General features: G+C 53.1%; 1 protein-coding gene across 1 annotated transcript in view; it reads right to left on the reverse strand.

The window, feature by feature from the left end:
• Positions 1-27,188, reverse strand: part of CACNA1E (calcium voltage-gated channel subunit alpha1 E) — a 146,226-nt gene that overhangs the window by 85,894 nt on the left and 33,144 nt on the right. The window contains exons 3-5 of the mRNA XM_064720512.1: positions 13,749-14,015; positions 5,912-6,017; positions 5,349-5,488 (exon numbers count right to left, since the gene is read on the reverse strand). Of these exons, the coding sequence (XP_064576582.1) occupies positions 5,349-5,488; positions 5,912-6,017; positions 13,749-14,015 (513 nt within the window). The remainder of the gene's footprint in view (positions 1-5,348; positions 5,489-5,911; positions 6,018-13,748; positions 14,016-27,188) is intronic.

The raw sequence follows: 27,188 nt of genomic DNA on the forward strand, positions 1-27,188 counted from the left end.
TCATATGATGAGCTCTCTACACAGAGCAGGGAGACAAAACAATTCCTGCTCCAGCTGGGCACCAAGGACAAATGATCCAAATCTCAGCCCCAAGAGCACAAACAATGTGGACTGAAGAGAGACAAACAAGACAAATGGGACTTCATGGACTAAAGCCGTAATTAAACCTTTAACTCCAATATGCTAATAGACCAAAACTTATAAAAGCATAACACCCCGTGACTTGTTGTCCATTTTGTGGCCATTTTGGTTTGCGCTGCCCAAAGTGGATCTATGGAAGCCTCTTAATAAATCCCTACTTTATTCTTCAGCTCTGTCTAGCCTCTGTTCCAGGTCAGCCTTCACGAGGCATCACAGCAAGGGGAAGGTTTTCCCTCCTCCCCAGCCTGTCCCCTGACCCAGCCAGGGAAGCTGTGCTGCCCTTTGTGCAAGGTGCTGCTCCCAGGGCCATGGCATATGGCACATAAATCATTCACCAAGCTGGGAGATTAATTATTTATCCAAACCAAAGACCCAACATTTTACTAATTGTCCTGAAAGGAAAGGGGGGCAGGCATCAGGTTGGATACTTCCAACATTCATGAAATAAAAAGGAAAGAGTTGGGGGGAAAATCTTGTCTGGTGTGATCAAAGTGTTGCTGGGGTTGGGCCTGGGGGTGTCTCTTTGCTGGTTTATCCCTAAAGCACAGCACTCCTTGCAGGGGCTCAGGCTCCAGCAGGACAACCACATCAGGATGCTGCACTTGTGCCCTGATTCCACACTTGTTCTCCAAAGCTCTTATCCACCCCCTAGGTCAGGGAAATGCGGGTGTGGGGCTGTGGAAGAGCCTGTTCCCAGCCCAGGTGTGCTCCCACACCTGTGGGGCCAGCACCCCAAAACAAACCACCAGGGCATGCAGCACCTCAATGCTCCCTGATGCAGCTGCTGCCAGCACCTGGTCAAGGATGCCCCTTCCATCTCTGCAACTTCAAGACTGAAAAGAGCATCCAAAGCAACAGAACTGGGGTTGTGTGAGGTGCACTAGATCCCTGAGGGCAAAACATCCTGGCCTCTCTCATAGGGGAGCTCAGGGGGAACCATGAAAAGGGAACTTTCCAGGGCAGTCATCTCAAAACCCAGGCAGCATCAGAACCAGCAGAAAAGCCAAGCTGCCCTCCTCATCCCTGGGCTCACCTTGCAGCCTTGGAATGCTTCCATCCTGCTTCCCACCAGGCACAGCAGGAAATCAGGCATGCACAAGCATGCACAGGAATTCCCTGGGAGCTCAGAGGGAGACACCAGGCTCACAGCTGCTGCTGCCTGGCCTTCGGGACAGGACTGGGAGAGCCAGGATTTCTGCTCTGGCTTTGCTGAGGCCATGGCAGACAGTGCCAGCAATCCTTCACTCCTGCTTTCCCTTGGCCACGCTCCACCCCACAAAAGCCTTTAATGAAAACCACCGTGCCCAAGGGCTTCACAAAAGGCACCCAGGTGTAGAGGGTTGTTAAACCCTCCCAAAAACCCTGACAGCAGAGCTTCCTTTTAGTGACCCTGGGGTTTTTATCCAGCTCTTACAGCGGCTGCTTCCCCAGCTCCTGAGCAGAACAACTTCACAAGGGCCTTTTGATTCACATTTGGATTTTTTTCACCCATTGTGAGCAGCGTTCCCCCACCCCTTCACCTCTCACGTGTTATTGTATTGCTGCTATAATAAAAAAAAAAAAAAAAAGAAAAGCGAATGGTGCTTTGATAACGCTCAGGCTCTGGAGTGTGTGAAGCACACACCCACCTGGATATTTGCAGAGGGAGTTTAACCCTTCCTGTTCCATCTAGTAGGGGGCAGGACAAAGCAGGCAGCTGTAGGGTCCTTGTGCTCTATTCCCAATGGCACACAGGGAGCTCATGCTCCAGTTACTAGTGGCTTTTTCAGCCTCACTTTCTCAGAACCACCAATTAAGAGGTCACCAACCTTCCCCTGCCCTTTCTGACAATTTCTGAACCATTTTCCCTTTTGGTCCAGGTCACACTGCATCAAGCAGGTCCCAAATCCAGCCTCAGCACCCAGCTGGCTCTGGTTCTCACAGAGACATGGTGAGCATCCCCAAACCCCAGGGGAAATGCAGATGTTCCCCTCGCTGGTTCTGCCTCAGAACGAGTAAAGATATTTTATGCACACTTTCATATGAAATTATTTTTAGCTGGAGGAGAACAGGCTGTTTTTTCAGGCAGCAATGATGATTTGGAAACCACAGGTTGCAAAGAGAACAGGTTTACAAATGTGACTATTAGTTCCCCAGTGGAAGCTTTAGCATCAGGGAGTTTTAGGTGGGTGTTGATTTCCACTAAGATGGAAAAAAAAGAAAAAGATTTATTGACAGAAGAAGCAAACACCAGTTGAACTCTAGTCAGTGCCATCCACTCCTGCACAAGGTCCCAGGAGGCCACTCATGGGAGAAATCCCTCATTGGGCTTATTTCCAGCAGGGAGAGGGTGAAGAAAATCCCACTGCTCACAGAAATCCCAGCATGGTGTCTGTGACCATGATGCCACCTGCGCCATGGACCTCTCCCATTAGATACACAGCAAAAAATGATTCCACCAAAAAATTATTCCACCTGCATTAAGGACCTCTCCCACCAAATACACAGCAAAAAATGATTCCACCTGCATTAAGGACCTCTCCCATCAGATACATGGTATGAAATGATTCCACTTGCACTGTAGACCTCTGCCATCAGACACATGGCAAAAAATGATGCCACCTGCATGAAGGACCTCTCCCACCAGACACATGGAAAAAATTATTCCACCTGCATTAAGGACCTCAATCAGATACATAGCAAAAAATAATTCCACCTGAACTAAGGACCTCTCCCATCAGATACATGGCAAAAAATAATTCCAGAAAGGAGCAGTAACACCCTGTGTCACAACTGGAGGGACGAGAGCCAGTGAGTGTGACACTGGCTCCCTCTGGGTCAGATCCTGGAGTGGGTCCTGCTCACCTGGATGTTTTCTCTGGATGCACCAGCATCCAAACCCATAAGCACACCTTGAGGCAAGCACCACCCTGCACTTCTGATCACAACATCCTCTCCACCACAGCCACAACCTTTCAGTAAGCCACAACACGACCCCCACGACCACCAGATCTCCTCAGTCTCCATCCAGACACTTTGATATTCCCCAAGTTGGAGCCGCAGAGGCGCTCCCGAGGCTGCGCCGCCCGCCCGCCTTACGCAACCGACACAGAGCAAGCCGCCAAGTGCAAACCTTCTCCCACAAGTTGTTTGCAAGGCATTTGCCAGCCAAGGATTATTTGCTGCAGGAATTTGCCAATAATTCAGAGGATTAAACAGGCTGAGAATTTCCTGCATGGGAGGCACAGCGCTGAGGAGCAGCAGATTTGGCAGCACCGCAGAGGCAGGAGATGGACAGTGAGAAGGAGCTGCAGCTGATCCCAGTGACCCCAAAGCCAGCCCAGGGTGAAAATCCATGGGTTGCCTCCTCCACCCTCCAAGATTTGACATAATTTGCCCCAACAGTGCTGGGGCAAAGCCAGCAGGTGAAGGGGCATCCCTTGGGTTCCACTCTGCTGAGCCAACACCAGGATACAGGGTGGGTATAATGGTGGGGAAGCAGACACTGGGGAGCTGCACCCCATGACTGGCAGTGCTGGGGAGGACACAGGCCCCTCCTGTTGGGGTGGGCAGCACGGTGCTGGCAGCCCTTGATGGGCAGTTGATTCCCTGGCACAGGGCCTGGCTCAGCCCAGCAGTGAGAGGAGCTGGCGAGGCTCTGCCAGTGAGTGATTGCTGAGCGCTGACTCAGCACCTGCTGGGCACAGCAGCCAGCCCAGAGCTGTGGGCAGAGCAGGAACAGGGCCCTGGTGAAGCTCAGTGCTGTCCCTTGGCCCACGCCCCAAAGGATGTTCAGGTCAAGATGCAGGTGATGGGAATTTCTCAGCCCCTCAGCTGCTTCCTGCACACTCAGACAACAAGGCAAAAAGCCCCTCTCGCTGCCACCAAAGTGTGTCCCATGCTGTCCCCAGAGGTGTGAGCACCTGTCCCCAGGGATGTGAGCCCCTTTGCCCAGCCCAGGAGCCACAGAACCCTCTCCATGAGTCACTCTACAGATGTGGGAGAGCAGCACCCTCCCATGCGAGGGCTGCACCTCCCACAGGCCGCCTGCTCGCTGCCCGTCAGACACCCACCAGCACACCCTCCATTCCCAGCTGACATGGTCCCACTCCCCAGCACGGCCATCCAGGTCCCCACAGGACCAAGGGAGTCAGAATGTCCCCAGCCATGCTCTCCTGAAGCCTCCTCTGGGGCTCAGTCCCACCACCACGGACAAGCAGCACCCACCACCACACCCCAGCAGAAGCAGACTCTGCATTCCCCCTCCTCCTCCAAACACCCAGCCGGGTGTCACATCCCATGTGGTGCCACCAAGAGTCAGGACTGTGCAGCAGGAAGCTCTGCAGAGACCCCCTGGTCACCGTGCCTCAGTTTCCCAGCCAGCCCTGCAGCTGCTCTGCACCCAGCAAAGCTCACGGAGCACTCAGACCCCCAGGCTCCATCTGTTTGTACAAACAGATGTTTGCACACATCAAACCAGCTCCTCTGAGTGTGATGTCAAAAAGAAACACCCACAATCCAGGCACCACCTGCCCTGCACACAGAGAGGGGCCCAGGGGTCACCCTGGCTGGGCTTCTGCTCAAGCTGACTTCCAGTGCTGGCTAACACAAGCCCAAATGTCCCTGCCTGTTTCTGTGTCACCAGGACAGCCCAGCACACGGCAAGCAGGACTCAGATCTGGGCCATGTCCCTGGCAGGTGGCACCACCAGTGACACAAGCAGCACACGTGTGTGCTGCCACCCCCAGCAGCACCACTCCTGCATGCTGGCATGGTGAGCGGCACCACCTGGGAGCGTGACCCTGCCCAGACCTCATTCCCAAACCTCCAGCGCCAAGGAAAGCCTGGAAAGTGCTTGGGAAGGCAAGAGGAAAAGAGGTTTCCCCCCTCCCCATGGAGGGTTTGACCAGAATCTCTCCCAGATCACATCCAGCTGCTCATCAGGTCATGCCACCACCTTGCCTTGTATTCAGGTGGGTGACAGGCCACCAAGTGAGGAAAGCTGGACATGGTGGCCTCAGAGCCAGCCCTACAGCTTGTCCCACCATCAGCACCCACAGCAAAGCCAGCACAGCACCTCCAGCACATCCTCCCCTCCCTCATCAGGACAACAACACACCGCTGACAAAAGCAAACCAGGGGCTCTCCCCATGACCTGGAGCTCGTGTCCTCACCAGGACAGGCCCCCAAGCCCAGGCCAGCCCAGCAGGGCCCCCAGCAGCACTCACCCACTGAGGACCACGATGAAGTCCATGACGTTCCAGCCGTTGCGCAGGTACGAGCCCTTGTGGAACACGAACCCCAGGGCCACGATCTTAATCCCAGCCTCGAAGCAGAAAATCCCAATGAAGTAGGGCTCTGTCTTCTCCTGCCAGGGTGAAATCAGGGAGCCAGTGAGAGGGGCAGACTGAGCAAACACAGCAGCAGGCATTTCGCATTGACCCAACTCGTGTCCCATCCCACCTCCCGCAGACCCACCATCTCCTCTGGGAGCTTTCCCAGCCCTTTCTCAGCCAGCAGCAACCTCAGGAATAAACAGAGGGTGGCTATGACATGCTCAGGGTGCCCAGTCCCCCCTTACCCATTTTTTAAAGGGGCTTAAACCTTCCTGAACCCTTTCCATGCAGAAGGAATATGCTACACCAGCCCCGGGCAGGCTGGAGGAGCTATTCCCAGAGGAAACCTCCTGTCTGGCCACCCCAAAATCAGAAGCAATTGCCTGGTAGGGTTGTGTGGGTGCCCTTGGGCCAGCCCCCAGCCCAGCAGGGAGGGATGGACACGGGGTACTCACTAATCTCCGTGACATGGGCGTCTTGTCATCCTCGGGGAGGTGCTGCTCCAGCGCCAGCACGATGCAGTTGGCAATAATGGTGGCCAGGATCATGTACTCGAAGGGAGTGCAGGGCAGTTAAGGAGCACAGAAGAGCTGGGTGACACCCCCAACCCTCCAGCCCACCCTTGGTTTCACTTGCCCAGCCACTGGAGCTGCTTTCCCCACAGGAACATCCATGTGAAGCCCACCTCGGTGGTGTTTGGAAATGAGAGGGGTGAGAGCCCCCCAGGACCTTCCTCCCTGCAGACATGCTCGGCCTCATCTCCTCCTCCCCAGGCTCACAGGACACCTTTGCTGGGATGAAAACTCCCAACAAGTGGAGTTTGTTTGTCTCCCAACATGGGAGAGATGCTGCTTTTGCAAGGAGCCCAGAAGGTGCACACAAGGTTTGGAGCAGGACAACTAGGCTGGGCTTTGCCTGGAAGAAGGTTTGGCATGGTCCTTGGCAGGGTCAGGGGGAGCTCTCCCTGGCATGCCAGGGCTGGCATGTCCCTTTTTCCATCTCTTTTCCACCACCCATCAGCAGGAGATGGGGCTCAGAAAGGGGAAGTGTCACAAGGCATGGGCAGCCCTTGTCCTGAACACCCCCATGGGATGGAGCACCTGCACAGCCTGAGGAGGATGGAGCATCCCTTGGAGGTCCTGGGGCTCTGACCTGGATCAGCCCACCCTGTGCCCTTGCCAAGCACCCTGTGGGCAGCAGCATGAGCCCAGGTGGCACTGGGAGCTGCAGAGCACTTGGCTGAGCATTCACAGCTCTGATGGCACCTGGGTCTGAGCAGGGTGGAAACTCCCTGTGCAGATATCCCAGCTCAGACACACCCCAGCAAGACCCCAAGGGGCAGCAGCACCTTGACAGTGGGACCCAGTTGGACCCTTATGAGCAATCCTAAATCCTACATCCACGTCTATGTCCTGCACAGCCCTTCTCCAGGAGCCACCCTGAGCAGTGGCAGCAGGAGCTGGTGTCTGAGGAGCTGAGGAAGGAAAGGGCAGGCTGATGCCCAGGAAAACACCCCAAAGTCAGCTTCCTCCTGCCTTTTGATTCATGGGATGGAAGCAGGGACACGGAGCTCTCTCCTGCCTGGCCCGGGGCCAAGCTAGGCAAAAAAAGCACTTCCAAATGACAGGGTGGCCATATCTTTCCAACTTCCCATCCATCTTTCCCAATTCTCCACAATAAAAGCCCTGTTTTCCTCAAAAACTGAACGCGGAGCGATGCACCCCTGGTTCTGCTCCCTCCTTGCCAAAACAGCTCTATTACTGTCACCACTGGCACCAGGGAGAGGATTGCCACCTTACCCTGTGCAAAGGGGATGTGATCCCACCTGGGATGAAGGAATCATCCACACTCCACCATCCCAAGCTGGCCAAGCCCTTCCCCACCACACCAAAGCTTCTCCACACACAACACCCTCAGGCTGACGCGTTTCAGGCAAGGAGGTGTCCAACAGCTATGGGAAAAGGGGTGATTTTCTTTTCCAACCTCATCTTTTGGCCACTAACTACAGTGAAATGCTTTCAAGCAGTGGCCCTGAGCCCACGGGCAAGAGAAGACACCTCAGTGCCAGCCATGAGCACGGCAAAAGGGAAAGCATGGAGTGATCCCAGCCCAAAGCATGGAGTGATCCAGCCCCAGTGATGCTGGGCATGCTGGCAATGCAGGAGCAGGGATGGGCACAGAAACATCCCCAGAGAGATGGCCAGAAGAGGCAGCCAGGGAGAGCCCGTGGGAGCTGGGATGTGTTTAACCCAGGCAGGAAGAAGAGCCAGGAAAGAGACATCCAAGGCATTTAAAAAGCCGCTCGGTGAAATTAATGATTGCTACGAAAGAGAGAGGCTGCAGAGCCAGCCCAGCACGGAGCAGGAGCAGCTCCCTGTGCTTGGGGAGGGGGGCCAGACTCCAAAAGTTCTCCTCTGAGGCTCAGCACAAGTGAATATTTCCCTGCAAGGCTCCAGCAGAGCCCTCTCCCTGCATCCCACCCCGCTCCATCCACCGCGGCGCTGGCCCGGCGCCACCAGCCTATTTGGGACCTTTCTGTATCATTTTCCTGAAAGTCTGCGAGCAATTAGCACCGGCTGGAGAGACAAACAGCGTGTTAGTGGGGCGGGGCAGCAGCTCCCCAGACACCAGGCACATTTGCCTAGATGAGGAGAAGTGTGGGAGCAGCGCGGGAGCGTCCGTCCGTCTGTCCGCCCCACCACCCCTCGCTGCTCCCGTGGGAGAGGGAAAAACCCAACTGCAGCAGCGTGGGAGCCCTGCTCAGAAGGGCGTGGGGGGCTCAGGACCACCTGGCCACAACATCTGGCTGACAGCAGGTGGACAGTGCACATCTGTCGCACCCCAGGCTCCTGCTGCACCTCCAGCAAGTGTGTGAACAGATACCACTAAGTCAAAGAATGAGCTGGAAGGGACATTAAAAACCATCTCATTCCATCCTGCCATGGACAGGGATGCCCCCCACTAGGCCAGGGTGCTCAGAGCCCTGTCCAACCTGGCCAAGCCTAAAAGGGCAATTGCTCCCCAAAGCACCGACCTCAGCACTGCCAAAAGTGACTCCCCAAACCCCAGTGGCCCAGTTTCTCCAGGAGAAACTGGAGAAATCCAGTTTCTCACATCCAGAGCTGTGTGAGACATCAGCCCCATGGAAACCAGCCCCCCTAGCTCCAGCTGTGACAGGCTTTTGAGTTCCAAGAGGAAAAGAACCTCCCAAGGGACAGCAGGAACATCTGGCTGAACTGAGGGATGTTTTATACCCACTCTTTACTTCTGCCAAGCAAGCATCCTCCCAGTCAGGGCCACTAGACAACCCTCCATCAGTGCTTTGTTTTCTCCGCCATCGGATGAGTAATTACAAAACCTCTCAGCCACCCAAAATGCAGAGTAGCCCTCTCCTCCCTCCAGGCCAAGTAATGAGAGCCCATCTCCCTCCAGCCTCCTCCTCCTCCTCTTCCGTCTGGCTGCTCCTGGAGGATCATTAGGGAGCCGATAAAAATAGGTTTTCTTATTGATTTATCTCCTTTACCCAATGCTCTCTCCCCTGCACCGTTGACTTGTTTCCTTAGCAACTGGGCTGATCCCTGTGCATGCCACACCTGCAGCTCCACGCTTCCCTCAGGATGCCTCTGAGGCAGGGACAGTGACCCCAGGCCATGGGGGCACCCCCCAGGCCACCTGGAGGAGGGATAACCCCATGCCTGGAGCTGGAGCTCCTTGGTGGGTCTGCCAGGAAGATCTTGCAGCTGTGACCTTCCTCTTCACCTTCCTCCCCAGCCACAAGCTCAAACCAGAGCACCCACCTGGCTAAGGCAGGGAGTGAGCCCAGCTCCAGGCCCTGGAGGGGTTTATGGTGCTGGGTTTATGAGGCCTTGGGGAATTCTACTTTCCAGTGCCACCAAAAGAGCAGGAGCAACTTAAGCCCTGTCCACGCCTGCATCATCCAGGTTCCAACACCTCCTAGAAAGTCATGTCTCTTATTTTCCACCTCTCCCCACACCTCCTGGGGCTCTCTCTTCCCCTAAGATGCCAATGAGAAAAAGTTCCTACACCTGTGGGCTTCATCTTGCTGGTCCCAGTCCCAGCACTGCTGCCTGTCCCACACAGACAGGACCACAGATCCACACCTTCAGCATCCACCCTTAGGATGCCCCAGTCCTCCTTCCCTTAACTCCACAGCCCAGCAGGAAAGACAGCACCTTCTCTCCAAGGCTGTTTTCACAGAATCATGGAATTGTTTGGGTTGGGAAGGGCATTAAAGTCATCTCATTCCAACCCCCTGACACAGGCAGGGACACCTTCCACCAGACCAGGCTGCTCAGATTCCCATCCCATGAGAGCTTCAACAATTCCAGGGAATCCACAGCCTCCCTGGGCAAGGGAGGTTTTTGGTTTCCAAGAAAAAAACCAAAGTGCCAAGTAGAGCAAAGTCTGCGAGTGGCCCTAATTCAACTCTGGGATTCCCCATCCCCACAGCACCTCCCTGGCTTGTCCCTGAGGACACAAGGGATTTCCCTCCACTGATAACACTGTCCACAGAGTTGTGGCCCCTCCTGGCTCTCCATCCCTGTGTCCTGCCACAGAAAGCAACATCCAGACCCCAAATCCTCCCACTTGGAACTGCAACCCACAAGCCAGCTGCTGCGTGCCTGCTGCACAGAGGCTCAGGGGAGTGAATTTGGCTTGTGCTTGTGTCCTGGAGCACCCAGCCTGCCTCAATCCCACTGCAGGGACACAGGAGACACTCCCTCTCTGCAGTCCCAGCTTTTACAGCTCCAGAATGCAGTGGTGTGGTTTCCACCAAGGGTTAAAGCCAAGGCAGTGACAGCCAGGAGTCCAACGGGGCAGAGCTGCCCACACTGCTGCCTTTCCCTCCCTCCCTCCCGTAGGGATGCAAGATGTGGGATGCCTGCCTGCCACGTGCAAACAGCTCCATGGAGAAGCGTCTCCTTCTCCCCCACCTCACCCTGGAAATCAAATCTCTCTCCTCTCCTCCTCCCTTTTTTTTTTTTTTTTAAACAAAAAAGGACCACATCATGTGATTTTCCTGCCTTAACATCAGTTTTTTAACTTTGGTTGCCACAGCAACAGGATGCAACTTGGCATCACCATGACAACAGCTGCCTCTGTTTAAATTCACCATCTGACAGGCAGCCTCGCTCTCCCCGGCTGTCAAAAAGATGGACCTGCCATTACACCTACTCGCCCCTCCCAAAAAAAAACCCTTCTAAAATCTGATGAATGGAGGGCACAGAAAACAGCCTGGGAGCAGGGGGAGGGGGGAAATGTTCTTGGGGAGGGTAAGGATGGAGCTGCCCAAGGATGGCACGACATGGCGCAGGCTCTTCCCTTGGGAAGGCGAGACCTGCTGGAATTTTGGCCGGGGAAAAGCCAAGGTGGAGGAGATGCTTGGCCAGGGGGGTTGTGCCCACGCAGCACCATGTCACAGGGACAGCAAAACAGCTCAGCCACTCATGGGTGTGCTTCCCACGGAGCAAAACCCCCCTGATGATGCTCTGAGGGCACTCCAGCTGCTCCAGACCAGCCCAACACCAGATTGGGGATGAAATAGATGAAATCCCTCAGCACAGGGAACATGGGCATCCTCTTCCCCTGCCACACTGGGGGTAGGTGCAGTGGACAGGCGGCAGGCAGATGCTGTCCTTGGGGACACAGCCAGAGCCATACAATGTCATCTGGCCTTCCTGGGGCGGGAGAGGGATCTTATCCAGGTCAAATGTGATTAAGCGGATGAGGAACGGAGCAGATATAGATGAGCTGCAGCCCATCTCGTATCCTAACTGAATTGGAGCCTTCCAGGCAGCCAAACAAATGAAATCAGGGTGAAAGGCCTGGCCATCAGCAGGAGGAGAGCAGGCAGGAGGACAAGGCTGCGTTTCCCAAGGAGAAGAGAAGGAGATGTTCCCTACAGCCAAAGCAGCAGCTACACCACAGTTTGGGCAGGACCAGGTTTAAAAGAGCAGCTCCAGTGGAGGTTTCCAGTGAGGAACTCAGCAAAGGTCTGCCTCCCATGGAGTTGCATCCCAATCCCAGTTGCTCGTATTTCTCCTCCTTCTCCTCCATGCATCATCCCTATTTACACTGGGAAGCCAAACTGCAGAGGCTGCTGGTTATAATTACACAGTTACCCAGCAGATATCCAGGCCTGAATCACCAGATATTTTTAGCCCTATTACCTAGTCAACCAGAGCTGGATGAAGAAGAGCCTCCACTCCGCCCCGAGCTCCTCTCCAACCCCTTTGGCTTTCCTCAGTGCTGAGCCCACCCTGACCCACAGCATCACCCTCCCAGGGCCAGCAGCTCCTACTGACCATGGCCAAGATCCAATGCTCTCCTCCCCAAAATTCCCTGGCCCAGGAGCGATGTCATGGGCTCCAGGCCAGGCAGCTGAGGTGCTCACATGGTTTTCCAGGCCCTACCAAAAGGCACCAGCTGCCCGTGCCAGGCTACAACTACAAGGATGGGAACAACCAGCCAGGCCAGCCTCACCAAACTCATCACCAAAAGGCCTTGCACATTCCCAAGCCCTCAAAACTCCAGTGGTGCAGAGAAACATCCAGGGTTGGATGGGTTTTTCTGGGAAAGAGATGGCAGCAGGGCGGGGGACAGGCAGGAACACCGAGCTCCCGCGCCTGGAGCACGCCTGTTCCTAGCACTCACATGGGAATATGTCACTTACTTCTAGGGGAAAAAAAAAAAAACCCACCACAAAATGAGCCCATCTCCCTCATGCATTGCAAATTCCAGGGGAGAATAATGCTAGGGAGTTGTGCTCATGTGGTGGTGGTGGTGGAGCTCCAGTCTCTAGGAGACAGCGGCTGCCTGGAGATGAGACATCACGCCGGCACGGGACCCCAGCCCACGCCACGAGTGCTGGCCCAGTGGCAGCACCCCAGCTCCTTCTGGCTCCCAACAAAAGCTGGAGGGGCCAGAGCCCTCCCACAGCATGCTGGAAAAGCACATGAATAATTTGGCATGTTCTGGAAAAGCGGCCTGGCCGCTGCCCTGCAGGGCTCTGCGCTGAGCCGCTACGGCCCCGCGCTCGCCACCAGCACTCCTGCAGCCACCCACACCCTGGGCACTGCCAGGAGGGACAGATTTGGGGAATTCAGCCTCTCCAAGCTGGCCCTTCACACCCAGGTCACCCTCGTGAGCCTGGAGCTGTCACAGCTCCCAAGGTTCCTGACGGAGCTGCACAGGGACAATTCCCCTGCCATGCTCTGCATCCCTGGGCCTCACCAGAGGCTTCCCCCCGTGGTACCTGTTGCACCAAACCAAGGCATTGCTGCCTGGCACCAGGGAGAGCTCTGCCGTGCCCACCAGAGGAGCCAGGAACTCCACCAACAAGTTGGAGGGAGAGAAAGCAGCGGCAGCAGCAGGAGCTGCATGGAATCAGTGCTGCAGAGCACGGCACGGGGAGGCTCCCACAGCCACAGCCCGGCCACGCTCAAGTTCTCAGGCTCAGACCCTCCCTGGGGGCAAAGCCCTGGAGGTGTCTCAGGGGCAGCAGGCACTGGGGCCAGGCTGGTGTGGGGATGAGGGATGTGGTGCTGGGCAGCACTGACGGCGAGGGTGGGAGGAGAGAGAGGTGCGTGGGGAGGGATGGAAGGATGGAGGAGCAGGGGAAGGAGTAGGAGAGATCTGCACCCTCCACCCTGCGCTAGCAGAGGGGTCCCTGGGATAAAACCGTGCCAGCTTCACCCAAAAAAGGCCACGGGGCACAGCCAGAGGCTGCCACCATCCTTCCCTCTGCCGCAGGGAGGGGGCAGCCGGCTCCCAGAGCCACCACGGGGGCCGGGGGCTGCAGGGCGAGGGCGGCTGTGGCCCTGCCAGGCACACACAGCGGGGACAGAGCCACCACCCAGCAGGGACTGGGGACACACGGGGCTCCCCAGGGTGGGGTGGGGTGACAAAACTCCACGAGACATCGAGGCACCGAGGAAAGGCCACTGCCTCCCACCTCCCCAGGCACGCACACGGAGCATCCCAAAGCACGCAGGGATCACAGCACCCGTCCCTATCAGCACGGGGGGATAATAATTCCAAGCCTCAGGAGGGGCTGGGGGATTCCCAAGGGGGGGCAAAAAGGGCTCAGCTCCTGTCAGGATCCGAGGACAGGAGGGGGAGCAGCAACAGGGCGAGGAGAGCATCCCCGGGGGCCGGGGCACCCCTGCGGGCACACCTTACCTGCCCGACAGTGCCACACACGCGTGTCCTGGGCAGCCCCCGAGGCAGATCCGGGCAGCACGGCTCACACGGGGGCCGCAGAAAGGATATGGCCAGTCGATGAGCTTCTTGGCGTATTTCCTGACTATGTTCTCTTCTCCGAAGAGGAAGAGCGATCTGTTGACGGTGAAGCAGTTCTGCCGGACGGGGATGGGGTTGTACAGAGCCATAGTCCGGGCTCTCTGCGCTTTGGTTTGCTTGAAGGCTCCCGGGCTGCCTCCCGCAGGGGCAGCAGCTCCTTGCCGGCTCCGGTTCTGCTCGGAGCCCCCATCTCCGGAGCCCAGCCTGCCGGCCACTGCCTCCCCGAAGCGAGCCATCCTGCAAGGAAACGCACAGGTGAGCCAAAGCAGCGGCACCGAGGCGGCAGAGGGGGGGAGGGTGGGAAAGAAGAGGGAGGGGGTTTGCGGGGCGCAGTCCCAACCACAGCCCCCTCCTCCTCTCCGGGTGATGCTCAGCCCCGGCTCTGCTCCATCCCTCCGGGGCACCCGCGGCAGAGCGGAGAGGCGGCACCGGCTGGGCACGGGGGGCAGCCGGGCCCCCCCAGAACGGCCACCCGGGCAGCGGGGCGGGCAGCCAGCCCTCCTCCCCCTCCTCCTCCTCCTCCGTGCCCAGCGGAGGCCGCAGCCCCTCGCTCCCTAAGCACCTTCCCCCCAAAGCAAGGGGTTAACCCCAGGGACATCCCCCCCAGAGCAGCCCCCCAGCCCCCCGCAGCCAGGGCAGGAGCCGGGTCCCTGCGGCCACCCCGCGGCACAGCAAGGCACAATTGGGAACAGCACCCGGGCGAACAGGTTGCAGCAGCGTGGTCCAGCCTAGTTGGAGCTAAGTGTCCAACTCCTTCCTCCCGGCTCCATCTTCAGCATCCTGCGGGAGCCCGGCCGCCCATGGCAGGGCCGAAGGGGGCACACGGGCGGTGGGCAGCGATGCCCGGCCCTTCTCTGCCGGGGCAGGAGCACGCAGGGCTTCCCGCAGGAGCCGGGCCACGGAATTAGAGGCGGCTGGCGCGGCTCTGCAGCTCGGGGACGGCCGGCTCTAATGAAGGCAGCGGCAAGGCAGGCGCACAGCAGCGCGCACACACGCCCGGCTCGCTGCCTCGCTCCATCCAGCGCGTTCTTTTGGCAAGCACGGGAGCTGCCGCAAAGGAAAATCAGAGGCGAGGGGTGGGTCTGAAGGGAACAAAGGCAATGGGGGAGCCCCCACCCTGCCAGAAGCGCGCACACACTCCCCCCACCATCCCCATCCCCGCCCTGGCTGCAGAGGGCTTTCCAGCACACGGGTGCTCCTAGGTGAGGGGCTGAATTGGGGGGCAAGGGGGGGCTGCCCTCCCTGCATCCCCCCCAGCCACCTCTCTGTGGGCACACGCATCATCCTCCCCCATGCCCGGGGCACTCCGGAGCCGCCCGATGCCCGCGGGTGCCCGGGGAGTGCCCCGCTGCTCACTCGCATACAGATGAGCCTCCACACCTCGGGATTTTCCTCCTCTTGACACACGAGGTTGGCTGGGAAAAGCGGCTCGTCCAGGAGGTGTAAACAGCCCTTGGGCTGGATGTGCCCTCCTGCAGGAGCTTCCCTGGGGGTGACCCTGCTCCCCCCTCCAGTGAGGGCAGAGCAGTGGGGACACTGCTGATGCTGCAGTGCCAAGGTCACCCAGGGGCTGTGCTGGGCTGTGCCCCGCTGTGGGGGCTGCCTGCACACCCACCCACCTTTGGGGAGCCCACCCTGCCGGCACACACAGGGTACCCCCAGGGATGTCCCCAAGCCCTCTTGGCACAGCAGGGCACAGCACACAACACACGCTGTGAGCTGTTCATAGTCAGGGTCTCCCCCACCCCTCCTGCTGAGCCCCAGGGCCTGTGACACCCTCTCTACCTGCATTTCCCACCCCAGCAGCACAGGACACCCAGGGTCCCTGCCATGCTCTTCCCTTGTCCACCCCACCAACACCCTGCCCTGCAGCCAGGGCTGCTTGAGGCATTTAAATTTTAATAAATAAATTAATCAAGATCCTAATCACATAAATCTTTGACTCACTTGGGCCAGGGCTTCTCCCTCTGTGCAGCCTGGCAACACCTGAGCAGGGGCTGGACACTGAGCACTCTGCAGGCTCTGGAGTGGCTGAAGGGCCACAGGGTTTCGGGTTTTTTGGGCCAGGCTCTGCTGGGTGCACTGCCAGGAGCCCTTGGGCTGGCTGGGTGAGAAAGAGGAAGGGCCAGATCCTCCTCAGCAAGGTAACAGAGGAGTGATTGCAAAAAGGGCTGTGGGATCTCTGTCCCAAGCACAGCCAGGCACCCACCAGCTCCCTGTGACACCCAACCCTTCTTAATTCTCTCCTTCCAATGATGTTTATAACCAAAGTGGGGTATCTGGGGGGTGTAAAACAAGCCCCTGCAGCCCAGAGTGGAGCAGAGGTGCCCAGATCCCTCCCCAAACACTGCCCATGTCAGCAGCCAGCCAGAGTGACCCTGGCTCTGCATTCTACTGACATCAGGCAAAGGGGTGGCCACAGCAGCCACCAGCTGGTTACAGCCCCTTCCATCCAGCCCAGGCAAGACACTGCCCCAAACGAATCAATTTGTGGCTCATCCCACCTCTTCCTCCACCTCCTCCTCCTCCTCCTTCCCACCGACGCTGCTCTTGCCACCTTTCAGCCCTGTTAATTAAGCCTGAGGCTGGGCCATTGCCAGGAGCAGCTCCTGAGCCTTGCAGAGCTCCTGCTCCTGCTGCCCCAGCCCCGTCCCACTCCTGCCTGCACAGCAAGGCCTCCCCCAGCCCAAATTCAGAGCCCCAGGAGGATGGGGAGGGCTGCACCAGCACTGCATCCCTGCCTGGCTCTGAGCAAGGGCTGAGGGGGAGGAAGGCAGCCTTCATCCTCATTCCCTGAAAGCAGGGATGCAGCCCTTACCTGGACACTTCTGCTGGGGCTCTGGGCTGTGCCCTGAAGCCAGAGCTGGCTCTCACCCCTGCTCCACACTCACTGCTGCAGAGCAGAGCTCAGGATGACCCCACTGGGAGCCTCTCTCCTGCTCAGACAGTGCTAAAGGATGGGATATTTATGAGAAAGCAGCTCCTTAAGAGAAGATTGAGAGCCAAAAGGAAATAAATTTAAAAAAAACTCCTCTCTGGCTATGCCAAGAGATGCAGGCTCTGTTTCCCAGGATGTTTATTGCCATCCTCATCCTGACCCTCACCCAGCACGCTGGGATTTGTGAGTCAGGGACAAGTGTGGCTGATGCCCACATGATTCAACGTGGCCCAGGGACTCAGAGCCAGCTCTGTGGGGCTGTTTGGGTTTTTTATCAGGGCAGGAAATGCGGGAAGACAGGGAACAGCAGGTGCCAGGACAGGAAGGCGCTGGGGATGAGCTTGGTTTTACAGAACCAGGCTAACACTCCAGCAAGCTCTGAGGAGGAGCAGCTGAGGGAGATGAGGGGGGGCTCAGCCTGGAGAAAAGGAGGCCCAGGAGAGACCTGGTTGCTCCTGAAAGAAGGATGGAGCAAGGTGAGGGTTGATCTTATTGCTCCTGAAAGGAGGATGAAGCAAGGTGAGTCTCTTCTGTTAGGCAACAAGTGACAGGACAAGAGGAAATAGCTTCCAGTCACACCAGGGGATGTTCAGGCTGGATTTTAGGAAAGGTGCCTTGTCTAAAAACATTGTCTAGCCCTGGAAAAGGCAGCCCAGAGAAGTGGTGGAGTCACCAACCCTAGAAGGATTTGGGGATGCGCACATGTGGCACTTGGAGACACAGCTGGGTGGTGGCCTTGGCAGTGCTGGGTTAATTGTTGGGAAGGGTGAAAGTTTGACAAGAAAGTCTCACAGATATGGATGCTTGGCAGAAAGAGTTTTGAATGTAGAATCTGAAGAAGAATAGAAAGGAAAGCAAGTTTTGATATAGAAGAAAAGAATTGCTGAGCCAGTCTTACTGGATAACCAAGGAGGCAAAGGGTGTGTTAGTTAGAAGGGGTTTTTATGACTTAGAGCAAAGGATAAACCCACCCCAAACAAGAAGGTGTTTTTACCAAGCAGAAAGATTGGTTTGCACAGGCAAACAAGGCAGCAAATGTTGCAAATAGAAAAAAGGTCTCAGGATTTTCCACTGCAAGGAAACTGAAAAAACAACTTCTAGCTTAAACTGTAATGTACTAACTTTTAGTGATTGGAGAACAGTAACATGAATATGGTAATTATGGCAGTTGTGATGGGCTTTAGATAAAAGTGAAGGTATAGATTGGTTCTGCTGTATGAAGATGCTCAGCAAAGTCTATAATGCATTGTAACCTAAACTAAGGGTCTGCAGAGCTGCCCGCAGCTGGAGCTGACAGCTGTGGGCACAGGCTCTGTCCTGCTGTAACACCTTGGATACAATAAACTGCATTTTGGAGAGCTCCTGGAGTCCCACATCCCTCATTAATGTTGGACTCGATGAGTTTAAATCATTTTCCCACCCGAAGGATGCCACAGTTCTGTGATTCTCACACCCGAGTCCCCTCCGTGCTCTGTCCCCGCCTCTCCCAGCCCTCCCATGTACCCCATGGCACACGGGGCTGTCCCTGCGGGATCCCGGTGTCACATCCCGGTGTCACATCCCCCTCCGTGCAGCCGCAGCCGCTCCGGCATTGCCATCTAGCGGCAGCTGTCGCCTCCCGGCCACCCCAGGGATGCTCGGATCGGGTGAGAGCCCCCCGAGCATCCCTTTGTGCGGCCAGCAGAGTATCCCAAAATCTGTGGGTTGCTGAGTGCAGGCACCAAAAAAAAAAAGAGAAAAATTAAACAAACAAAAAAAAAACCACCCAAAGAAACCCCCCCAAAAAACCCACAAAAACCCCAAAACAACACCAAACCAGCAATACAAAAAAACAAAACAAAACAAAAAAAAAAAACCACAGAAAAATCCACCAAGAAAACAAAAAAAAAATCCTCCAAAACAAAACCACAAAATACCAAATAAAAAACACAAAAACCAAAAAGTCCCCCCCAAAAAAACACAAAAAAAACCCCAAACCAAAACAAAAAAAACACAAAAAAACTCACCAAGAAAACAAAAAAATCCCCACAAAACCAAAAAACCACCAAAAACAACAACAACAAAAAAGACACCAAAAAAAACCACCAAAAACAACAAAAACACAACAAAAACACAAAAAACCCAAAAAAAGAAAAAAAAAAAAAAAGAAAACCAAAAAACAAAACCAAAACTCAGTACAAGTAAAAGACATTCCCTCGGCCAAGCCCCAGGATGCTCCAGAGCTGCTCCAGTGCCTAAAGGGACTCCAGAGAGCTGGGCAAGGGTCTGGAGTGACACGACAAGGGGGAATGGTGAAATGGGATATTGGGAAGGAATTCCAGAGAATTTCTTCCCAAGGTTGCCCAGAGAAGCTGTGGCTGCCCCATCCCTGGAAATGTCCAAGGCCAGGCTGGATAGGCCTTGGAATAACCTGGGATAGGGTAAAGTGTCCCTGCTCATGGCAGAGGGGTTGGAGCAAATGATTTTTAGGGTGCCTTCAAACCTAAACCATTCTATAATTCTAAAAAAGAGTCTGGAGAGGGAGGACAGGCTCCCCTTCCATGACTGATATTCCCAGGCCTGCACTCATCTTAGAAAGCGCCTTTTGGCATCCTGATTTATTTTTTAAATATGGCTATGCTGAGAGGAAAAAAAAATAAAATTTAAAATTTAAAAAAAAAAAAAAAAAGGATCAGATGAGAAGCATCTCTCCAGTGTGCTCTGGCCAAGTTTCAAATTGGGACTGAGGAGTAGCTGTGACTCAGAAATGTGTTGATAACCATGCAGGAATGCAGGGCTTTTTCCAGGAACAGTTTCATTACCTGCTAGATTAGAAAGAGGATGAGGATGCAAAGGAGAAAAGTCCTGCTGAGCCCAGCACCTCTGCAGGGACACAGAACCCCTGTCCTGGAAGACTCCAGCCTCTGCCTGATGCACATCTGTGCAGATGCTGGCAGCTGTGGCACAGCCAGGACAGCCCTGATGGCATTTCTTGTGCCAGCAAAGCCCTGCAGAGGCTCTGCAGCACCTCAGAGCAAGGCAGATCTCACCAGAGCAGGAAAGGGGCTCCTCTCTGCCACCTGCCCCCCTGTTCTGTGGTGTTTTGTTTTCCATTATGATTTTTTTAAAATTTTTTTAAAATATTTTTTGTGGTTTTAACCTGCATATTTGTAAATTTTTAAGTTTAACCATTGAGCGTAATTTTTATATTTTGTTAAGCTAAAAAAATCTCTAACATCTCAAAAACTTGATAGTTAGGCACTAAAAAGTGCTATATTATTTTGAAAAATTAAATTTATCTTAAAATACACCTTATAAATACACACATTAATGGTGTCTCTGATGCTATTATGATTTCTAAAATTTTTATACATATATTTTAGTGGTTTTAGCATGCATATTTGTAAATATTTAAGTTTAACCACTGAGCGTAATTTTGATATTTTGTTAAGCTAAAAACACCAAACATCTCAAAAACTTTGCGGTTAGAAGCTAAAAAGTGTTATGATATTTTGAAAAATTAAATTTCTCTTAAAATACACCTTATAAATTAAGATTAAACTCTTTTAAGGGAGATGTGGCCCCACACTCTGCACTGCAGATGTGGGGCCACATGCATAGACTGGGGCTTCTCATGCGTCAGAGCCACTGATACAGCAGAATGCTGTTGAATCTTGAATTAAGGGTGGATTTAGCAACCAAATGGTGGGATCACAGAATGGATTGGGTCGGGAAGGACCTTTAAAGGCCATTTAGTCCAATTCCAAATCTTCAACTAGACTTTTAAATGATGGCAGGCTGGGAGAATATTAAAGATAGCAAAGGAACCTCCAGCCCTGGGCGCTTTTGGGGGCACTTCGGGGCATAGCTGGCACCTTCAAACACAGGCAGGTGAGACCCCATCACCCCAAAACTGCTGAGAAAAAGGACAGCACTGCAGAGACGCTTCCCCCTAGCCTGACACTGCCTGCTCTCCCCTCTCCTACCCAAATACCCCACTCTGAGAGCTCCTGGCGATGCAGAGCTCCTCAGGCTAACCCTGCCTCAGCCCTGGAGGCTTTGTGGCTCAACTGAAGGGCCCTGCAATAATCAGCCATTAATAAATTGCCTGGAGTGCCCTGCTGCTTCATTCAGCTTTGCCAGCCCGGGCTGTAATTAGCATTTGCAGTCACATCCTGCCTGCTCTGGGCAGGCTGCAGCAATCCCCCCTCTCAGGGAACAGCTGTCCACCCTCCCCTCTTTGCCACCACATTAAAGGGAATTTCCATGGCTGCTTCCAGCCCCCAAATCCCTGCACACAAGCCATGCCATCAGCCAAGAGCTGTGGAGCAGCCCAGGCTGATGGCAGGAGGTGAGATCACAGCTCCCCACCCTCCTCCAGCTCGCACAGGTCCAGCTTTGGGCAAGGCACTTCCAGAGAAATCCACTTGAGAAGATCCAATGAGGGGAAAATAGGGATATTTCAGAATGGCCATGCCCAAAATATTGGGGCTGAGCAGCATGGAGAAAGGGAGAGCAAAGAGGTGAGGAAGGGGTGGAGCAGAGACCCGGGGGGAAATTCTCCTTGCTACCAAAGAGCCAGACAGCAAGCTGCCAAACTCTACATGTGTGTGGGAACAAGCTCAGAAAATACATCCCCAGAGCCACCCATGGACAGCCAACAGCAGAAAACTTATTTCCAGCCTGTCAAAGGCTCGGAGAGGGATTTCTAGAAGCATTTTTTCAGCTGCTGCACTACCCAAAGCAAAAGAAATCCCCCAGCCTCCAGAGGGGTCTGGCACAGCAGTGTTAGCTCCTGCCAAAGCCAGCAGGAGATTTTCTTCTCCCTTACACCCTTTTTATTCTCATTTTCACCCCTCCAAGAGGCAGGTCCATGCCTGAGGAGCCTCCAGTGCTTTCTCTGCTCTCTGCCCACCCTGCAAGGCTCAAGCTGGATAAACTCAGCAGAGCACCCAGTGCCAGGGGTGGGATGGCGCAGGAGTCTCCTTCCTGCCTTTGGGCTGCACACACCCCTTGCAATAAAAAGAACACTATATTATATTCTTTTTATTATTGTTATTATTTATATTATATTTTTTTCTGGTCCATCCAGGGCTGGATGAACCAGAAAAAAGCAAGAAAGCGAGTTCTGGACCACAACTCCACCAGCTCCATCTCCAACCTAAAGAAACCAAACTCCCAGGCTCAGCTTTCCCCAAAGCAGCCCTGCTAGCAAACAGGGGTGGCTTTGACAAAACCACGTTGTCAGGACAAGAGCCAGGAGAAGACAGAGCTGTTGAAATTTTTTTTTTCTTTTTTTCCAGCAGGTCTGAACTTGCACTGAGCAGCTGATGCTCAAGACAGCCAGAGAAGCCCCATCCCTGGCGTGCAGCCAGGAAGGAGATGCCGCTTCCCTCTCCCAAACCTGTGAAAGAGAAAAGGCCAAAGGAGCAAAACCTCTCTCTGAGAGCTCCTCAGTGCTGGGAGGTGTGAAAAAGCTTCCCCCTTGCTGCAGTGACAGGCAGGCAGCTCAGCAGCCTCCCTGAAGGCAAACACCCTCAGCAGCCAAGGCTGAGCACGGCCCCCATTGCATTCCTCAATGGCAAAAAACTCATTGAGGAATTTTTGGGCTTAATTCCACCAGGGAAAATGCAAGGGAAAGTGTCACATTCATATTTTCTGAAAAATCCCTTCGCCCAGGATTTTGCTCCTGGGAAGATGAGAAGCCTCAGAGAAAAAGGAAAACAATAATTATCTGATTTGCTTCTCCTGTGTTTTGCTGCTTTGAAATGTGGTTTGGAGATTGTTTATCCAACAGGCGAGTGTTTCATTGGTTTCATGTGAATTGTTTTTACTCATTGGCCAATCAGGGCCAAGCTGTGACAGGACTCTGGAAAAGTCAGGAGTTTTCATTACTATCTTTTTAGCATTGTGTAAGTATCCTTTCTGTATTCTTTAGTAAAGCATAATTATAACACAATGTAATGTAATGTAATGTAATGTAATGTAACGTAGTATAATATAGTATAATATAATATAGTACGATATAATGTAATGTAACTTAATATACTGTAATATAACATATATAACATGTATAACATATATAACATAATATATAAAAATAAATTAGCCTCCTGAGAACACGGAGTCAGATCCATCATTCCTCCCTGCCACGGGGCACCCTACAATAGGAAAGGAAGTTACAGGATATCAGGTGCTCTCTATGAGTTGCAGGGATGTGACATCCACAACTTTTCTGAGCAACCTGTGCCTGGGCCTCCCCACACTTAGCTGAGAAAATGCCATTTTGGGAGTGCCCAGTGAATCATCCTCTGTATTTTAAAATGGAAAATGTTGAGTTAAATGAAAAATAAGTGATTGTCTGATCAAACTAGATCCCTCCTGAGGTCCCTGAATTAATCTATTACACTGTTATCCCTGAAATACAAACAGTGTGGGAGGTGGGAGGGGCAAGGCAGGTACTACACAGAAGAAACTGAGAATAGTAAATAACATTAACCCTACAAACTGGAGAGGCTGGAAAACGCCTCTGTCACAAACAGCAGCCAGCCTCCCATCAGAACCACACAGGGACAGCTGGGGACTAGCTGGGAGAGGGGAAGAGGCTGAATTATCCCAGGGGAGGGAAAGGATGAGGATGAAAACGAGCAGGAAATATCAGAAGTGTGGGTGCTGCAGCGAATCGCGCTCTGCCAGTGCAGGGAGATGCTAAAAACCAGGCAGTGCTGAAGCTGTGCTGCCATCCAGAGGGACTCCAGCAGCCTGGAGGAACAGCAGAGGAGCAGCGTGGAGCTGGAAGCACCAAACTCTGCACTGGGGGAGGAACAAACCTGTCTGTGCTGTCTGGGAAGGGGCTGGGCAGGGAGAGCCCCACAGAATTCCCAGAATCACTGGGTTGGGAGAGACCTCCAAGATCATTGAGTCCAACCCAGCCCCAACCCCTCAGCTAAACCCTGGCACCCAGTGCCACATCCAGGCTTTGTTAAACACACCCAGGGATGGGGACTGCACCACCTCCCTGGGCAGCCATTCCAGAGCTTTATCACTCTTTCTGCAATATCCAGCCTGTATTTCCCTTGGTGCAGCTTGAGCCTGTGTGCTCTGGTTCTGTCAGTGCTGCTGGAGAAAGAGCCCAGCCCCAGGTGAGCACAGGCACCTTTCAGGAGCTGTGCAGAGTGATAAGGTCACCCCTGAGTTTCCTTTTCTCCAGGCTGAGCACCCCCAGCTGCCTCAGTGAAGGGTTTGTGTTCCCAGCCCCTCTACAGCCTCATTTCCCCCTCTGGATGTGCTCAAACATCTCAACATCCTTCCCAAACTGAGGGGACACAGCACTCAGGGTGTGCCCTCACCAGTGCCAAGGACAGATCCCAAGGGACCTGTGCTGGCCACCAGCACTGTGCTCTTAAAGAAGATGAGCCAGCAGCCCCCTGGGGTGTGTCAGGCAAAGCCAGTGGGTCCAGGAGGTGGCCTGTCCCCTTCACTTAGCCCTGGTGACACATCCAGAGTGGTGTGCCCCACAGGACAGGGGACAGGGGCTCCTGGAGCAGCTCTGGGGAAGGGGACAGAAGGACAGGAGCTGGCAGAGCTGGGGCTGCTCAGCCTGGCTGGAAGAGGCTCACAGAGGATCTGATCCATGCACAGAGGGGGAGAAGAGGCAAAGCTCCTCCAGAGGCTTCAGACAACAGGCACAAACTGCCACAAAACCAATTCTGCCTGCACAGAGGAATAAACCTTTTCACTTCAAGGGCAACTAAACACTTGGGACAAGCTACCCAGAGAGGCTGTGTGTCACAGACATGTTTTTATGAAAAATCCTTTCCCCTTAGGATTTTTCCTCCTGAGAAGCTGAGAAGCCTCAGGAACAAAATGCAAACAATGATTATCTGCTGCTGTGGAATGCAACAGGTGCATCTGTGATTGGTCTCATGTTGGATGTTTTTAATTAATGGCCAATCACAGTCAGCTAGCTCGGAGTCTGTCTGAGACCAAAGCTTTTGTTATCATTCTTTCTTTTTCTATTCTTAGCCAGCCTTCTGATGAAATCCTTTCTTCTATTCTTTTAGTATAGTTTTAATATAATATATATAATAAAATAATAAATCAAGCCTTCTGAAACGTGGAGTTAGATCCTCGTCTCTTCCCTCATATCCTCAGACCCCTGTGAACACCATCACAGCTGTGGGCTCTCCATGTTTGGACACACTCAAAACCCACCTGGATATTCTGCTGGGAGAAACCTGGAGGACATTGGAGCCTGCTCTAGGTGTCCCTAGAGCCTGAGGCTCTTTGCACTTCCCTGCCCCACAGTAATTCTGTGTTTCTGAGCCAGCCTCAGGCCAAGGGGGAAGCTCCTTCCAAAGGCTAATATGGACCAATATGGACGAAAGAGAACCAATATGGTTCCTGGCAAGCACAGACCACAGTTTGAGGTGCTACCAAAGCTTCCCCAACAGCTGCAGCTGAGATTCCAGGAGCTGCCAGGATGCAGTGGAAAAACACAAGGCAGCAGCTCCTGAGTGGAGGCATCTCCTGGGAACCACCTGAGGAGCTCCCTGGAACCACTTCTGAGCCTGCATTATTTCTGAATAAACTTAAGAACAATTAGCCTTTAACAGAAATCAATCTTAACAGGAAAATGCTCTTAATTAACTTAATGGAATAATAAAACATAGCACTACAATGAAAATAACAACATGAGAAATTTACTGGAGAAAGTAAAAAGGGGATAAAAAGCATATTATGGTTTTAGGAGAGTCTGTTTTGCTTGCAACAACTTGTGGCTTCATCAAAAACAAAGCAATCATTGTGCTCTCTTTTGTCCATATTGGTCCATATTAGTCTAAAATTTTTCCATTCCATATTTAAGGATTTTGTTCTGCTGGTGGGACTCCTGTCTCCCCTGTCTGTAGAAATATTAAATAATGCCTTCTGGTAGGCATGTCCTGGGAATTACCCTGTCCTTCCATGCTCAGCTCCTGAGGAGCTCCCTGGAACCACTTCTGAGCCTGCACTTGTGGTGTTTGTGAGGGGCCCCAGGACGAGGTAAGAGATGAGAATCTAAGTTCTCAGAAGGCATTATATTATATTATATTATATTATATTATATTATATTATATTATATTATATTATATTATATTATATTATATTATATTATATTATATTATATTATATTATATTATATTATATTATATTATATTATATTATATTATATTATATTATATTATATTATATTATATTATGCTATACTAAAACTATACTAAAGAAAGAGAAGGATACATCAGAAGGCTTGATAAGAATGATAATGAAAGCTGGTGACTGACTCCTCAGACACAGCTGATGTTGATTGGTCATTAATTAAAAACAATTCACATATTTGGATAAACAATCTCCAGACCACATTCCAGAACAGCAAAATAGAGAAAAGCTGAAGCTTTCCAGCTTCCCAGGAGGAGAAATCCTGCCAAGGGATTTTTCAGAAAATATCACAGTGACTTTCACTGGCTCGGACCCTCCTCGATGCCCACCCCTCTGCAGCCCTTGGGAGGCTCTGCAGGCGCTGGAATTAGCTCAGGGAATTCCTGCAGGGTGTGCCAGAAACCCAGGCTTTGAGGAAACTGGGTGAAGGATGCTGCTGTCTCCATGCTGTTGCCAGGATATTCAGTGGAACTCGAGTTCATGCCAGGTCAGGAAAACAAACTCTGTCAGAACCCAGGACATTGCTCTGACTGCCCTGGGTGATTCCAGACCCTGGCAGGGGGCTCAGAGACCTTGGCACAGAGTCAAACACACCTGTGCCTTCGATTTTAGCCCATGGAAACAATTACCAACTTTGTGTGAAGATTTACAAGCCACAAGAGTTTGAGTAGAATGATGGTTAATTTGTCACAGGGTGAAAAAGTAGAATTTTGGGGATTTAGAATGGGGGTTCAAGAGGCAAGATGGAATCTGGGCATGTCCTGTCCTCCCTCTTCTTTTCCTCCATCTTCTGCTGTGATGGTGACACTTCTGGATTGGTTTAGAGCAGAGACAGAGTGTCTAACATAGGTGATAGGTATTGGAAAATTATTGTAAATAAAGTACACACAGTTCTCAGTATAAAAAGTTAACACCAGCCCAAGGGCAGGCACTGTGCCACAACCCAACCTGCTGGACAGATCTCAGCAGGTCAGAGACAGAATGGAACAGATCAGAGAAAATAAACAACATTGAGAAGCAGAACCGAGGAAACTCAACTTCTTCTTTGAGCATGGGGCTGGGAAAAAAGAGACTTTCTAATACCTTGGAGATCATCTCAGCCACAGAAACCCCAGAAAACTCCTCCCCAGGATGCAAACCTTGATCTACACTGAAGGGAAGCAGGGAGAGCACAGGGAGGTTGTTGGGAAGGATGAAAGTTTGACAAGAAAGTCTCACAGATATGTGTGCTTGGCAGAAAGAGTTTTGAATGTAGAACCTGAAGAAGGAATAGAAATGAAAGCAAATTTTGATACAGA

This window comes from Zonotrichia leucophrys, chromosome 8 (genome assembly GCF_028769735.1).
Source record: "Zonotrichia leucophrys gambelii isolate GWCS_2022_RI chromosome 8, RI_Zleu_2.0, whole genome shotgun sequence".
Lineage (NCBI taxonomy): Eukaryota > Metazoa > Chordata > Aves > Passeriformes > Passerellidae > Zonotrichia > Zonotrichia leucophrys.